The 17,047-nt window shown below is 39.0% G+C and overlaps 1 protein-coding gene and 1 long non-coding RNA gene across 2 annotated transcripts; one reads left to right on the plus strand and one right to left on the minus strand.

Annotated features, from left to right (window-relative positions):
* Positions 1-10,580: 10,580 nt before the first annotated feature.
* LOC133718411 (uncharacterized) lies at positions 10,581-13,666 on the minus strand. The gene is made up of 4 exons (XR_009850281.1): positions 13,334-13,666; positions 12,473-12,540; positions 11,064-11,500; positions 10,581-10,897 (listed from the first exon to the last, which is right to left on the minus strand). It is a non-coding gene; the product is annotated as an uncharacterized LOC133718411 (long non-coding RNA).
* A 508-nt stretch (positions 13,667-14,174) lies between these two features.
* Positions 14,175-15,490, plus strand: LOC133716162 (uncharacterized). Its single transcript, XM_062142889.1, has 3 exons — positions 14,175-14,584; positions 14,786-15,259; positions 15,451-15,490. The coding sequence occupies exons 1-3, from the start codon at positions 14,175-14,177 to the stop codon at positions 15,488-15,490; spliced, it is 924 nt and encodes a 307-aa protein (XP_061998873.1).
* Positions 15,491-17,047: the final 1,557 nt, after the last annotated feature.

Genomic DNA, 17,047 nt, shown 5'->3' on the forward strand with positions numbered 1-17,047 from the left:
GCAAGATGGAGCCCATGTTCATTCTGTTGATCACCAAAAGGAATTTCTTAAAAATTCTAATAGCCAAGCGGTGATTAAATATGATCTAGGCGACCTAATTGTTGTTTTTGAGGCTCTTGATCATGAGAATTCAAACCAACAAGTGGTCGTCTATAATGGCCAATCTGTGGCTAATTCTATGCCAACAAAGATACTTGGGGGGCAAGATTACTCCTCCTACGAGCCAAATTGCTTCCAATTCTTCGACGAGAAGTATCTTTGTTCTTTTCCTACAAGCTCTCACAGGAGGGATTTTTACCCTACAAATTTTGATACATCAGAGCTTGGAATGAAGCATAGATGGCCTCCCCCGTGGCCTTCTGGAGGTTAGCCAAATATAGTGCTGCTAACTTCTTTCTTTGTTTTTAAATTTCCTGTCAATTTTCAGTTTTCATTTTTATTTTCGTCATTTGTGAATCATAACGGAATAGGTGAAGTCTCTTTTGTTAATATTGGCCTAAACTCCTTATTGGTGCCTAGTTCAGGTCCCTTAAGGTTAAGGGCGGCTTTTATTAACACTTGTTGAACTGTCTTCACACCTATGACATTTCTCATCTTAGTAAGTATAGCCTATGTGAAATGGTGTCTAGAAAGGGGACAACGTTCATGACAGGTTCTTGAATCCAGAAGTGCGCGCAAATGGGCCTAAACCACTATGTGGGAGTAGCTCATGCCAAAATGGATTCTGCCTCTCTTGTTCGCCCTCCCCCACCTGGCCATTTCAGTAAGGTTGCTCAAAGGATTTGAAAGAAAATTTGTGTCTAGACGACCATACTTGGGCCGCATGTCTAAACCTTGATTCACAATGTCTTATTAAAATTAAAAAAAAAATACAAAAAATACAAAAAGAGTTTCAAATTTGTGCGTCGCGGAGGATGCAAAAAATTGTGTTCTTGCCTAATAGTGGCTGGAACTTACTAATATACTTAAGAGGCCATTGGTATTGGTCTGGGCACATATACAAGAGGCATTTAATATGCCTAGTATGGTATTAGCAGTGGAGGAGGTCAAATCAATATTTTTGCCAATAATTGTGGCGAAAGCTGGGTTGCGAATTGTTGGCAGCGAAGTGGTTTTAATTACATGGTCTCGCAAAGGATGGTTCGCGAAGGAAGACTGGCGATTAATATATGTATGCTCACTATGTATAATTAAGAGGGAGAGAGGCTACTGTTCAAGTAATTTTAGTCAAGCCAATACAAGTGGCTTTGGAGCAACGACATTATAAGAGGAGTGCTGATTCAAGACCTCTTCAGTCAAGACGAAAACCTTTGACTTCGAGGTCTGGGGGGCAATGTTTGGACCCAAAATAAAAATAAGCATTTTGGCCTGACAAGGCGTGTTTTGGAGAAATTGAGCCAATGTCAGTGGCTCAAGCTATATATTGTCGACAAGTTCGAAATATATATTTAGAGGCTAAATAAAGCCTACTATGAAAGCATGGAAGCATGGAAACATGAAAAGTCAACTTTAGCACATTTTCCTACTTCGGCTAGGAGAAACCGAGCTAAACAAGGAAGGAGGGGCGGCAGACTGACCAAATGAACTTGAAATGAGCTGAAACTCTGCAGATCCATTCTAGACAGCCCAAGGATAATTTCTTATGAAGAGTGCAAGAGCTTTTTTTGAGTGAAAGGCCTTCAAACAATCAGCCCAATTTTCTACAGAAGCAAAACTGGAAAACTGGACCTGTAAGAGGTCCAGCAGCATTTTCGGCCCAACCACATGGAATAAAAATCTGAAAATTTGTCAGGATGATCTACACTCATAGTGGAACTTTTCATATGAAGAAGTCGAAGGCATATAATGAAGTCTTGTTGGAGAAATAATTGAAGGAATAAAGGGGCAGAAACTGACCTAAAACCAGCTCAATATTCACATGTTCATGTTTCCTACCCACATGAAGAAAGCTAGATGCTTTTCTCTTTTTCCTTGGATATATTTTTCTTCTACAATCTCTTTAATAGGTCATCACCACTTCCATGTTGCTGCACCTTCATGCTTTGCTTTCATTTCATCTTTTCTCTATCTTTTCCATATTTTACAAGTGAACTTAGATCTACTTTCATTATTTTTCTTCCACTCATCATTTCACTCTTCTTTTTCTTCCCTATATAAACACCTTCTCCTCTCATTCTAACACACACATTCACAACACAACATCAAAACATCTCTAAGATGATTTAAGTTCTCTCTAGAGCAACCTCTCTAAGAGCAACTCCTCTCCTTTTCTTTCTCTTAGCGGTGATCACACTCTTAGTCCTAGTCTTCTCAGAAGCCGACTTTCAGTGCCACCAAACCCTCTGTCAACGTGCTTCGGTCCTAGTCTCCTCGGGAGCCGACGGTAGTGCCGCGACCACAACGGTTACAGAACCAGCCAAGCAAGGGTAACACCCTAGCAACCCAGCCAAGCTAAAGTCACGCTTTAGCAAGTTCTCCTCACTTCCCGGTGGTTCTCGCTCTGCTCGATCTACAATATTGAGTATCGATTGTGTTAACAAGAAGAAAGCTCAGCAAAGTCCTCACCACGAGGCAGAAAGAATCCCACGACGAGGTTAGTGCTCTCCTCGTCTACAATCGCTTGAAAGAAGTCAGGTCAAGGGACACCCCCGACGACCGCACCCGAACGGTGCTGGCACGCCCGCGCAAGAAAAGAGACTGTTGACCAGCTGCAGTAAAACTGGAGCCAAACATTTTGGCACGCCCAGTGGGACAAGGTTAGAATTTTTTTTTCGTCATCATTGAGATGCCAGGGGAAAATCTTTACCAAAAGAAATTCCTAAAGTAAATAGACAGCCAAGCTAAAGTCACGCTTTAGCAAGTTCTCCTCACTTCCCAGTGGTTCTCGCTCTGCTCGATCTACAACATCGAGTATCGATTTGGTGATTTTCAAGAAGCTCAGCAAAAGTCCTCACCACGAGGCACAAAGAATCCCACGACGAGGTTGGTGCTCTCCTCGTCCACAATTGCTTGAAAGAAGTCAGGTCAAGGGACATCCCCGACGACCGCACCCAAACGGTGCTGGCACGCCCACGCAGAAAAGAGACTGTTGACCAGCTGCAGCAAAATTGGAGCCAAACAGTACTCCGTTGGCTTATGAATAAAATTTTGAGTTCTTTTCATTATGACTCCATTTTGATTCATGAGCATGTTACTTTGTGACTACGATGGCTGGGCCATCAGTATTAATTCAAGGACATGGAATAGCCCAATTTCTCTTTGCCAAATGGCACCTTGATTAATCTCACAAAAACTCTCTACGCTCCTAGGGCAACTCGCACCTATGGATAGCCAACAGATTCCATGCGAAAACGCATGTAGAGAACAGAAATGAGTTCCTTTGCAATGCCTCTAATGATTGCGAACGAAGGCGCATTTTAGAGAAGTTTATGTGTCTCTCTAGTGGACTCTATGTCACTATTCGAGCTATTAAATCCAATAAAGTTATGAGAGAAGATCTCTTGGATTTAGACACATATTGGCTTTGTCTCGACAGGATAAGTCACCCTGGTCATGATATGATGATCCGTCTACTAAAGACTTCACATGGACACCCTCGAGCGAAATGAAGCAAGAATCAAAAATTGGTTCCTGGACTTAGCAAGACCGCAACAATTGCAGCATCTGGCGCTGCAGCTGTCTTGGGGCGCCATATGGCCGCCCAAGTCCCTTGTGACAACGCCATATATGGCGCTACCCATGGCCATGACGCCATGGATGTCAATCCCCATGGTTATAACGCCATGGATGCCACTTCCCATGGTCATGACACCATGATGGGTGATGTAGTCACAAACTTTGCTTCAATATGCGTTTCAAACGCTCAGGCCCAACCAAAACTCTCATTGGTTGCTTCTAAGGCCTCTCGCTCATTTTACAAAGCCACTTCCTTAGGAAAATTAGGACTGAGACCGTCCTATGCAAAGGATATGAAAATACTTATTATGTTCTTACATAGAATCGGTAGGGATTCTGTGGACTGATTCCACCAACTTGCGGACGTTTAAATATCTCATGATGTTGGTTAATATGCCAACATGCTGGTCCCGTGTTGTGCCATTGTCCACCTGTAATGCTGCTTATGCTACACTCCTAGCACATATCATACAACAACGGGCTCACTCCCCGGATCATCCTATTCCGTCAATTGGACTTGACGATGATGGTTATTGCATTGGGACTAATGTTGGACATTATATTCCCATGAACACACCCATATGGTCTCGCGGAAACGACTACGATGGTAGTCCGAACATTGGTAATGCGCACCAATTTCCTTATATCCGCCTGGGGTGATGCAATATCGCATGCAGCCATGCTAATTCGTCTACGACCTACCGCCACTCAATGTCTCTCTGCGTTACAGCTAGTGACTGGGTACAAGTATTTTGTACTTACGCACATTTGAGTGAGCCATTTATGTGCCAATTGCGCTGCCACAGCTCACTATGATAGGTCCTCATAGACGAATGGGCAACTACGTTGGATTTGAGACTCCAACTATCGTCCGCCACTTAATGCCCTTGCTAGGTGATCTCCTTACCGCTAGATTTGCGGATGTCACTTTGATGAGACAGTCTTCCCGTCGTTAGGGGGAGATACGAACACGAATGTTCAACAGGAACGACATGAATTGTCGTAGTCTGTCCCCACTATGTCTCATCTCGATCCCTGTTTGTTGAGTCTGATGATATCGAACCACGCTCCGTTGATGAATGAATGCCAACGTAGAGAAATTTGGCCTAAATGGAAAAGATGCGGTCCAGGTTAAGATGGATTCTCTAACGAAGATGAAGGTTTTCGAGCTAGTGATGCCAACACCTCCTAACATAAAACCTATTGACTAATGGGTCTTCGTTACAAAGCGTGGTGAGAAAAAGAGATGGTAATCTCGCCTTATGGCGCAAGGCTTCTCACAAAACGCCCTGGAATCGACTACGATGAGTCATATTCTCTCGTAATGGATGTCATTGCACTCCACTACCCTATCAGTTTGGTAGTTTCCGAATAACTGAACATGCAGCTTACAAATGTGGTCACTACGTATCTTAGGGGATCTAGATACGGAATGTACATGAAGGTTCATGGTGAACTTCATTTACCCAAGTCAAGTGGCTCTAGACCACGGAGCGCGTTTTACAAAGAGGTTGAAATGCTCACTAAGATGACTACTTGATTGGGAAGTGATATGCCCACGCGTTTCCATAACAAGTTTCGGATTCTATCGCGGTTCATGTTGGACATGATCTTCATTAGAAGCCCTTAAAGAGTTAAGGGAAACCGCTGAACACTAGAAATCCGAGTTTGAGATGAAGGATTTTGGGAGAACATGATTATGTCTCGGTTTGGAACTTGAGCATGGTGTTGATAGATGCTTAGGCATTTTGACAAGGTCAAACCTTCAAGCACCCCCATGATCGTCCATAGTCTTGATCCTGAAAAGGATCCTCTTCGTCGAAAGGATGATGACGAAGATGTGCTAGAGGCAGAAGTGCCTTACTTAGTACAATTGGCGCATTATTGTACTTATCCCAATGCACAAGACCGGACATCTCATATGTTGTAAACTTGTTAGCTAAGGTATAGCTGTGCGCCAACACGATGCCATTGGATTGGTGTAAAAGGTATCTTTCGGACTTGAGATGTACGATTGATATGGGCATGCTTTATCCCTACAGAAAGATGATGGATTCGGACCCATCACACACCAGGAACGCCGCCAACACTCTGTATGCTTTATCTCTACATGGATGCGGCCACTATCCCCATCCCAAAATGACATGTGTTTTGGAAGGTTTTGCTGATGTTGGGTATCTCTCTGACCCACACAAAGGTCATTCCCAAACTGGTTAAGTGTTCACCATGGGTAAAGACTGCGATATCTTGGAGGTCTACAGAATAGACCCTAGTCGCTATATCTTCGAACCATGCAGAGACTATTACTCTTCACGAAGAGATTCGTGAATGTATATGGATTGGATCCATAATTACGCATGTTCGAATAATTGTGGTTTGAAGTCTACCACAGATGAGCCTACGAGCATTTAGGATAATGCTGCTTGTTTTGAACAAATGAAGCAAGGCTACATCAAAAGAGACAACGCGAAGCATAATCAGCAACAACAGACTCTCCTCAAGATCAAAGTGAACTAGTTCAATCTGAGGACAGTGTGGCAGACTTGCTCTCTAAGTCATTGCCTAAATTCCACTTTCGAGAAACATGTTGGTAGCATCATTTGCGGAAGTTATCCAAACTCCCATGACCGTAGTCATCAAGGGGAGATGCAGACATCAGGGGGGAGATGTCTACATGTATGGTCTCGAAATGTGAAGGGTGTGTTGTGCTCTTTTTCCCCTTCAACCGAGGTTATTTTTGTCCCACTGGGTTTTTGTTACTCGGCAAGGTTTTTAACGAGGCAACGAGAGAAGCACCGCATTTGGGCAACACAAGGGGGAGTGTTCAAGTAAACCCTAATTTGTGTTTGGCCCAAACTCTAGGTTACTTGACCTAGTGGTAATAGGGTTAAATTAGAAGGATCTAGATTCCTATTCAATGTACGATTACTTTCCTTGTATGATTGAGATTCTATGCATTGTAATCCTCTATATAAAGAGGCCCCTATTATCAATGAGAATACACAGCAAAATTCCTCTCAATTTCAGTTTCTCTACAACAAAAGTGAAATTTTATGCAGCGAGCTTTATGGAAGTTTTAGTACTTGGGATTCATTTTCATTTGTTTTGATGTGAATAGATTGATTTGATTTTATTTGTGTAATTAGTTTTTTATTTCAAAGATTCATTAGTTTGGTTCTCATGTGAAATCGTTTCGATAATTTAGTTTTGAGTTCTGGACTATACCAACACTCAGGGTGTGATGTTGAAGTCCATCACTCGGTTTTGCAGTTCAAGTGGTGTGGTGATCTTAAACTGCAAGGGAACAAGCTATGAAAAAGGCACTGATCGAAAACCTCAATTTCATTTGTGATCATTCCCCACGAAGACTTTCAAGTTCATGATCCTTCATTTTGAATTTTTGATACACTTCATTTGGTTGGGACAAATTATTCATCTATATATATAATTATCAGTTATGATGTTTTGCAGCAGTGTACAGATAATTCTTCTATAAACAAGGCATTGCTACAAAGTGTGTTTTGACATTCGGTCTCCTTTCAGTGAGGTACATTCCATCGACCATAACTCACCTGATCTCTAATGTGATTATTTTCCCTTCTATATTGTTTTTTGCCTAGTCATATCTTAGAAGATCAAAATATAGGTGTTTGGACCCAAAATAAGTATTTTGGCCTGACAAGGCACGTCTTGGAGAAATTGAGTCAATGTCAGTGGCTCAAGCTATATATTGTCAACAAGCTCGAAATATATATTTAGAGGCTAAATAAAGCCTACTATGGAAGCATGGAAGCATGAAAAGTTAACTTTAGCACATTTTCCTACTTCGGCTAGGAGAAACAGAGCTAAACAAGGAAGGAGGGCCGGCAGACTGACCAAATGAACCTGAAATGAGCTGAAACTTTCCAGATCCATTCTAGACAGCCCAAGGATCATTTGTTATGAAGAGTGCAAGAGCTTTGTTTGAGTGGAAGGCCTTCAAACAATCAGCCCAATTTTCTACAGAAGCAAAACTGGAAAACTGGACCTGTAAGAGGTCCAGCAGCATTTTCGGCCCAACCACATGGAATAAAAATATGAAAATTTGTCAGGATGATCTAAACTCATAGTGGAACATTTCATATCAATAAGTCGAAGGCATATAATGAAGTCTTGTTGGAGAAATAATTGAAGGAATAAAGGGGCAGAAACTGACCTAAAACCAGCTCAATATTCACATGTTCATGTTTCCTACCCACATGAAGAAAGCTAGATGCTTTTCTCTTTTTCCTTGGATATATTTTTCTTCTACAATCTCTTTAATAGATCATCACCACTTCCATGTTACTGCACCTTCATGCTTTGCTTTCATTTCATCTTTTCTCTATCTTTTCCATATTTTACAAGTGAACATAGATCTATTTTCATTATTTTTCTTGCACTCATCATTTCACTCTTCTTTTTCTTCCCTATATAAACACCTTCTCCTCTCATTCTAACAAACACATTCACATACAACAACAACATCTCTAAGATGATCTAAGTTCTCTCTAGAGAAAACCTCTCTAAGAGCAACTCCTCTCCTTCTCTTTCTCTTATCGGTGATCACACTACTAGTCATAGTCTTCTCGGAAGCCGACTTTCAGTGTCACCAAACCCTCTGTCAACGTGCTTCGGTCCTAGTCTCCTCGGGAGCCGACGGTAGTGCCGCGACCACAACGGTTACAGAACCAGCCAAGCAAGGGTAACGCCCTAGCAACCCAGCCAAGCTAAAGTCACGCTTTAGCAGGATCTCAACACTTCTCGGTGATGTCGCTCTGCTCAATCTACAATATTGAGTATCGATTGTGTGAACAAGAAGAAACTACAGCAAAGTCCTTACCACAAGGCACAAAGAATCCCGCGACGAGGTTGGTGCTCTCCTCGTCTACAATCGCTTGATAGAAGTCAGGTCAAGGGACACCCCCGACGACCGCACCCGAACGGTGCTGGCACGCCCGCGCAGAAAAGAGACTGTTGACCAGCTGCAACAAAATTGGAGCCAAACAATAGGCTGCAATCCAAATAAGTAGCTACAAACAAGGCCGGGCCATGACCAAGGCAGACAAGGCAGTGGCCTTGGGCCTCAGTTTGGGGAAGGCCTCATCTCAAAATGCTCATTATATATATAAAACGCAGAACGCAGTCTTCTACACTGAAAACGACGCGTGAGACCGATGAAGAAAGACCCGTGACTATATGAGGCCTCCAAATTTCCTCTTTTTCTTTTGTATTGGTAAGTGTTATTGGGTTAAACACCCCAAAATTTCCTCTTTCTTCATCATTCTGGGATTAGAAAAGAAGTTAACCAAAAGCCTTGTTCTCAGTTTCACCAATTTGGGCAAAGATGGAACGTTGGCTGTTGATTCAGAAATTTCTGATTCCCCTCTGCTTCTTTCAAAGACAAACGGTAATATTTCTTCATTTTATGTCTATTTAAACCATTGACAAACCCTCATAGATGCACAGAAGTAATATTTCTCTTCCTCAATTTCTGAATTCCATTCTCTGTTCTAATTTTGTAATCAGAAAGGTGATACAATTGTAACAAGCTGTCGAGGCTTCAAGTCACAAAGTTTGTGGTTAATAAAACCAGGTTCTATTGTTCTTTATCTTTTTGGAAAGGTTGAATTGTTCTCTTTGTTTTTGGTTTGAATTTGCTTGTTTTTGGTTGGAATCTGAAATGCTTGTTCGTTTTGTTTTTTATTGGAAGCCTTGAATAGTTGAATAGCTGTTTGATTTGTTTAATTGTTTTAGTACTGAATATGTCTACTAGGAAGTTTGAATGTGGATTTGATAAACTTAAGAAAAAGAGAAGGATAGAAAAGCTAATTCAATTCCAAAAAGGAGCACTAGATAAGTATGTTACTGTCACAGAAAAAGCTACAGGATCAGTGGAAGAGACAGTAGTAAATCCAGCAGAGAATTCAGTGCCAATTGTAGAAGAAGATGTAGTTGAAAATGTAAATGTAGCAGAGAGTGTTAATCCAAGTGTGGTAGAAAATCTAGCAGAGTGTTGAACCAAATGTAGTGGAAAATCTAGCAGAGAGTGTTGAACCAAGTGTGGAAGAAAATCTGGCAGAGAGTGTTGAACCAAATCTAGTAGATAGGGTGCCATAATTCAACGATGTTAACACAAATATTTTTTATCCCAGCCAATGGAAAAACATTGATGCAAACTTAAGAAATTTATTAGTAGAAAAAGGTCCTGTTAGGCATAAGGACTTAGATTTTCCCAAAGATGAAAAGTCTAGACATTTTGCTTCAAAACACTATACTTGCAGATCATCGAATGGTGAAATTCGTGAAAGAAAATGGCTAGTCTATTCAAAAGATCTAGATAGAGTATTCTGTTTTTGTTGCAAGTTATTTAATGCAAAGAATAGTAGAAGTCAATTAGCTAATGAAGGATTTAGAGATTGGCAAAATCTTAGTGACAGGCTTAAAGGTCATGAAAGAAGTATTCAACATGTCACTAATATGTGTAGTTGGCACTACACCCAAAATGGACTTTTACCGCCCACAATGTGCGCCGTAAAAGGGTATTTACGGCGTAAAAAAGCAAGCTGTAAATGCTCGAGCCGTAAAAGACATACCTCACTTACGGCACACTAAAATGCGCTGTTAAAGTGCATCCAAGAACGCCGTCAAAGTAATATCACAAATGTCACTCACGTTATTTACGGCATATGCTGCACGCCGTAAAAGACTTTCTTTTTAAGGCGTATAATGCGTGCAGTAAAAGAGCTATTGAGATCCTATTTAAGGCGTACTTTGCACGCTGTAAATAAGGTTTCAAAAACAAAAAAAAAAATTAATAAATTTTAATTGTACCAATTTCACATTATTATCACCACTGATCACTCATGCATCCATGACAAATTAAATGAATGAGAAACAATTTAATCAAATTATAATTAATTTCTTTTACAAAATGCATGACAATATTTGAAAATGTATAAGTAGCAGATTACATTACATCAAACTTCAACTCTACAACTTAAACCCACATAATCTGAAAATATATACCAAATCATCTAGTTCTCTTTACTGCTCAATCACCTGATATACGAGGGCAACGACTCTAGGAACTACCCCATCAGGAACTCGCAGATACTTAGTAGTATTTCCATGGATGTAGCACTCACGCATCCTCCAAAACCTGTCTCTATCCTACATGGATGTAGCACTCACGACGATGATTCTACAAAGAAAAGGTGCATATATGTAAGATATCAGAGATGCGATGTAAAATCTGAAAGACTGAACTACAGACAATGAAGGGCAAGTTTCAGAAATGTCAATGTCCACACTATCAATTAAATTAACTCCAGGGAGGTCACTATTGAACCAAGTTTATCAAAACTTACTCCTGCTCATTTGTATAGGTGGCCGTTGGCATTCTTATGTCATTCTGTACACCATCAAAACCGGCAGGAGGAATTATGAAATCACTGGGAATGGCATTAACATCAGCGCTAGGAATTCCCAGGTTTCCAGCTGGAACTGAAACCCCATTACTATGACCAGCATGGCCACTTGAAAGGTGGTGGTTGATACAATCATCACAAATTCCATAACGTAGAGGACTCTATGTTGGTTCGCATACTTCAGAAGGGCCATTCGGTTGATGATTATTAGGAATACCACCATTGGGGTCTACAGAAAATCTATCTGCATAATCAAAATATTGTTTCAAGTCTACTGTGAACAAAGTGAATTAAATGGTAAGTTAGATCGATCAAAGGTGATATAGAAAGAAAATGAACTTACAGTCCGACTGTCCGACAATAATGGATCCCACTGCCTGCAAGTTTCAAAGCATCCATATGTGAGATGAAGACCAAAAGGATACTAATCATCACGTCTAGAATAGTTATTATTATCTAATCTCAATAATTATCCTGAAAGAGGTCATGCAATTGTAAGAAATTCTTATTCTCTTTTTACCAAGATATTTCATCTGTCAAATTGACTTTTCTTTTTATTATGGTGATGTGGAAGCAATCTATATAAAGCCAAGCAAATCATGGCACAGAAAATCAATGTCTAAGACAATTAAAAGACCAAAGAAATAATGATCATGACCAAAGAAATATGCAATCAGAGATGTGAAACAGAAAAGTCAGAGACTAATCCTTAGAAACTCACAAAGTCTAATGCTTTTTGTGAATCAGAATTGCATTAATTTAGTTCTTGCTAACTGAGTTGCATCACAAGAAGAAAAGCAGGCAGAAAATGTAGAAAGCTATGACTGAACATAACACAAGAACTCCATACAGCACAAGGAAAAAGCTAATCATTCAAATTTCATCCAAGGCAAGCACACAGCCAATACAGTCAATACTTCTATATACATTTATATATGTTACAAGCATCTTAATTTCTATAATATACACACACACACCTAAACCTGCTCGGCTCAAACAAGATGCTTAATTTGTGGTCTTAAGTTTTCCCATTCAGAACCCACTAAGAAGAATCTGAGACCATAAGAAGGCAAAAGAAATTTGATAGATCGAGTCTCCTAGTTAATCACCTTTCCATGTTAATAAGAATACAGTTAAACAAAAAGACATGAAAAGACTATGAAGAGTTAGGTCCATATGAGCAACTCATATGTATTTGTTTGCTGTTGGGAAAAGTGGAAAACTATAGTTCGTGACAGAGAGAATTTCAGAAAGAGCATCTACCAAACCTACTGATATTTAGTCCAAATCCACAGATTGCAGTATCTGAAGTCAAATAGAAACTAATCTAAATTTGAGAGGCTGCTAACCTGTTTCTCTATATGGAAGTGGTTGCCTTTGTGTGTTGAAAAATAACTGGAACTATGGGCTCCACAACCTACAAATACAGAATAAAAGGTTTGAATGAGTGATCTAAAGAATATTGATAGAAATGTTTTCATTAAAACATTTCAGCTATCTACTCAAGCATTCTCTGTTTAAAATGACTTCTAATTCTTTTTCTCGATTGTACATTTGATTAAATTACGCATACCTCGTCGAGAATGAACTCAGAAACTGAAAAGCATTTAAACCAAAATGTAGACAGTAGCACTATCTTTTTTTCAGAAACGTATGGATTTCACTACACAGCGAGAAGATTACCAGTGCAGTCTAGTAAATCTACTGAAATTGAGTCTGACACTAGCTTGCTGATTGAGTCTTTTGTGCCATTCTAGATGAATCAGCAAAGACAAAAGGATCAGAACAAATGCATATGTATTTCAATCTCAAGAAATACTCACACTCAGCCCAAACCCATCAAATACCCATCTCAATTCTTAACTTTCCGTAAACCAATGTCAAGACAGATATGAAAATATAGAGACTCAAACCCAGTTATGCAGTGTTGCTAAAACTAAAACTAAAACGAAACTAAACAATGGAAAGCAAACCCATTACAGATACTATAGATAGTTAAAGCTCTGTTTTGATCAATAGCAATACAGACGAACCCTCAAACACAACCCAAAACAATCGCATCAAAATTGATAAAGAAAAGCATGGGAAGAATTGAAGAACTTTCAAGTATAATAAACAAATAACCATAGATCGCCCAAATTAGTGATCGAAAAACGAAAAACGAAAACCATAGAACCCTAGATTCACAGTGTAAGTGAATAAAATTGTACCTTGATTTGGCCAGAGAAAAAAACCAATGAGCAAGACAAGGCCAAAGTTCTCAACTTTCTCCAAAAGGGTTTCAGAAACTTCAAGACCCTGAAACCGGTGGCCCCAATCTCCGAGAGCTGCAACCACTTCAATGTTCTTTAATTCGTAGCTCAATCGATCCACGACATCTCGATGAGAGGAGCAGAGAACGTGGTGGTGGTGGGAGATACGCGGCCGGTGACTTGGCGGTGGAGCAAATCCAGTGAACGGCGACTTGGCGGTGGGAAAAGACGTGGAAGGAAGAGATGGCGAAAATTGAGGTATGTGTCAGGGAGAGAGAAAAGTTTTTGTGTTATGAAATGAAAAAAATAAAAATGAAATGTGTAGAGGGAAAAGATGGAGGGAAATAAAAATTTTGGTGAAAATTTTTGCGCCTTTTACTTTTACGGCACACATCAATGCATGCCATAAAAGACTAAATGAACAATGTCATTAACGGCCGTAAAAGACTATATCAGAAAGGGTATTAACGGCCTGCGTGAAAATGTGCCGTAAATGTGTGTCTATTACGGCACGCATTAGATGCACGCCGTAAAATGTGCGCGGTAAAAGAGTCATTTTCTTGTAGTGTGGTTTGAGTTAGAAGAGAGACTCTTAAAAAATAAGACAATTGATAGAGCTCTACAACAAGTTAACAAAGAAAAAGTTCATTGGAGAAAAGTATTGAAAAGAATTATTGCTGTTGTTAAAGGTCTTTCTAAAAACAATTTGGCATTTCGGGGAACAAATGAGAAGATAGGTGAGGACAACAATGGAGTTTTTCTGAGTTTTATTGAGACAATTGGAGAGTTTGATCCAATAATGAAAGAACATCTTCGGCGTATAAAAGATGATGAAATTCATAGTCATTATCTTGGACCTAAAATACAAAATGAATTGATAGATCTCCTGGCTTCTGAAATTAAAAATGAAATCCTAAGAATAGTAAAAGAGGCAAAGTATTTTTCTATCATTCTTGATTGTACTCCTGACATTAGTAAAAGAGAACAAATGACTTTGATTTTGAGATGTGTGAATATATCAAAAACTCCAGCAAAATTAGAAGAATATTTCTTAGAGTTTTTAAGAGTAGATGACACCACTGGAAAAGGACTTTTTGATGAACTTATAAGCATTATAGCCAAACTAGAACTTGATATTAATGATGCTAAAGGGCAGGGGTATGATAATGGTTCTAACTTGAAGGGAAAACATCAAGGTGTCCAGAAAAGGTTGTTAGAAATTAATCCAAGAGCATTCTACACACCATGTGGCTCTCATAATCTGAACCTTGTGCTTTCTGACATGGCTAACTCTTGTCCTAAAGCTAAAACTTTTTTTTGGAATTGTACAGAAAATATATGTATTATTTTCTTCTTCAACAAAGAGGTGGAAAATTTTGGAAGATAATGTAAGTGATTTAACTATCAAAGCATTGGCTACAACACGGTGGGAAGTCAGGTAGAAAGTGTCAAGGCTATTAGATATCAAGCTCCACAAATTAGAGCTGCTTTACAACAATTAGCAAATGTAGATGACTTAGATGGTGCACAAAAATGTGAAGCTGAAATGTTAGCAGACTATGCTTTTGCAAACTTTGAATTTTTATTAGGCATGATTATCTGGTATGATATGCTATATGATGTTGACTTGGTTAGTAAAAAGCTACAATCTAAAGACATGGATATTGGTGATGCTATTAAATTGTTAGAAGGCTTGGTTTCTTTTTTTATAAAGTATAGAGAATATGGATTTACATCTGCTATGATTTCAGCTAGAGAGATTGCACTTGAAATGGAAATAGAACCTATATTTTGTGAAAAACGTAGGACTTGTAGAAAAAAGCAGTTTGATGAGAATGCAAATGATGAACCAACATTATCTGTTGAAGATACTTTTAGGACTGAGTATTTTTTATATATAGTAGATCAAGCCATATCTTCCCTTCACAGTAGATTTTAACAATTTCAATTATATGAAAGTGATTTAGGTTTTTTATGTGATGTGAAACAATTAAAGTCATTAGTTGATATAGATTTGAAAGTAAAGTGTCTCAAACTTGAAGAGTTTCTTACTCATGATAATGTTTCTAATATAGATGGTTCAGAGCTGCATTTGGAATTAAGATTGTTAACTGAAATGCTAAACAAAGATTCAGATCGAAAAGTAGAAACACCAATTGAAGTTCTGCACTTTGTTCAAAGATGTGATTGTTTCTCAAATACCATGATTGCTTATAGAATACTGTTAACTATTCCTGTTACAGTTACTTATGTTGAAAGAAGCTTTTCAAAATTGAAACTAACAAAATCATATTTACGATCAACCATGTCACAAGAAAGATTGAATGGACTAGCCATGTTATCTATTAAAAGAAAATTGTTCAAAAAGTTTAAATACACTAACTTAATCAACATTTTTGCATCCCAAAAGGCAAGAAGAGTAATCTTCAAATGAAAATTTATCTTCTTGTTTTTGTCGACATTGTTACCTTTTAGCTTTTTTTGTTTTTTTTAAGGAAAGCCTCTCTAACTTTTGCCTTAGGCCTCACTTTTCCTCGGGACGGCCCTGGCTACAAAGGCAGCGACAAGCTAGGCTGCATCGGTATCACTAGTGGCTTAGAAGATTGAAGTAGTATGCAATCATCTTCTGGCACTACAAAAATTCAATCATCTCTTTTTCTTTTATATGTTTGTTAATAATTAGGACTTTTTCTTCGAAAAAAAATATTCAAACATTCAATTCGAATATAGCAGTGATCATTCATGAACAGCAGCCACGTTTAATGCTAGAAAGTTTGTTGACACGGCTCTGGAGACTGGAGCTGCAATAAGACTAAAAGGAAGTAACAGAAGTTGTTGCAAGCTGGCAATTGGAAGTGTATAATTGGTGCGTGTTCAAGGAGTGTTGTGATTAACAATCTAAAAGGCCAGTTCTGCCTTCTTGAATGCTATGTATGGCAAAGGTCGTCGTATTGGTTTGCTGCACACAGACGAATGAGAATGAACAGCAAAGGGAAAAATGACTAAGCCTTTGCTTTTCTAAAATTGGTTTCATGATGGTTGCAGACAAATATCGATGGGCTTAATGCATGACTACATTTGAAGCCAGTGATGCTTGCACGTGAATAGAAAATGTTTGGGATTTGTTACACACTTCAGGTGGCAGACTTGAAGAAAGAAACAAAATGCTTATTTTCTGTGCGCACTCAAATTGCAAGTGAAAACAATATAAATGAGAAGATAAAGGCCCAAGAAGCTCGATGACTGTCCAAATCATTTGTGTACTTGTGCCTATTTGCCATGGAAATTCAGGCCCATTTGAACTTCCCGGTATGAAGTCTATTTCAAGTTTCAAACCCAACCAAAAGCTCGACACGGCAAGTACCCAAATCAAATTAGCAGACACTTTATTAAATTGGGTGTCCAAAAGAATTACATTTGACGGATTCAAAAGTATATGCAAATCCATCAAACCCAAAAATCGGTACAAAATTGAAAAAACAAATTTATGGACTACGGTTGGTTTGATCCCACAATAGGTATGTAGGCAATCTAGCGACCAACTAGATGCAACAACAAATCCAAACAGAATCTCTGACTCCACTCAAATTCAACCACAACATCCAAACAAAATTCTGATTTCACTAGTCAAATTCAACCACAACGCTAAACAGAATCCCTAACTTCACTAGT

This window comes from Rosa rugosa, chromosome 6 (assembly GCF_958449725.1).
Source record: "Rosa rugosa chromosome 6, drRosRugo1.1, whole genome shotgun sequence".
NCBI lineage: Eukaryota > Viridiplantae > Streptophyta > Magnoliopsida > Rosales > Rosaceae > Rosa > Rosa rugosa.

Bases quoted from the DNA above. Each gene is read 5' to 3' on its own strand.
- LOC133716162 (XM_062142889.1), top strand. From the start codon at position 14,175: ATGAAAGAACATCTTCGGCGTATAAAAGATGATGAAATTCATAGTCAT. The intron at 14,585-14,785 runs GTTGTTAGAAAT...TAACTATCAAAG, and splicing joins CATCAAGGTGTCCAGAAAAG to CATTGGCTACAACACGGTGG. The intron at 15,260-15,450 runs GTATTTTTTATA...TTTCTAATATAG, and splicing joins GAAGATACTTTTAGGACTGA to ATGGTTCAGAGCTGCATTTG.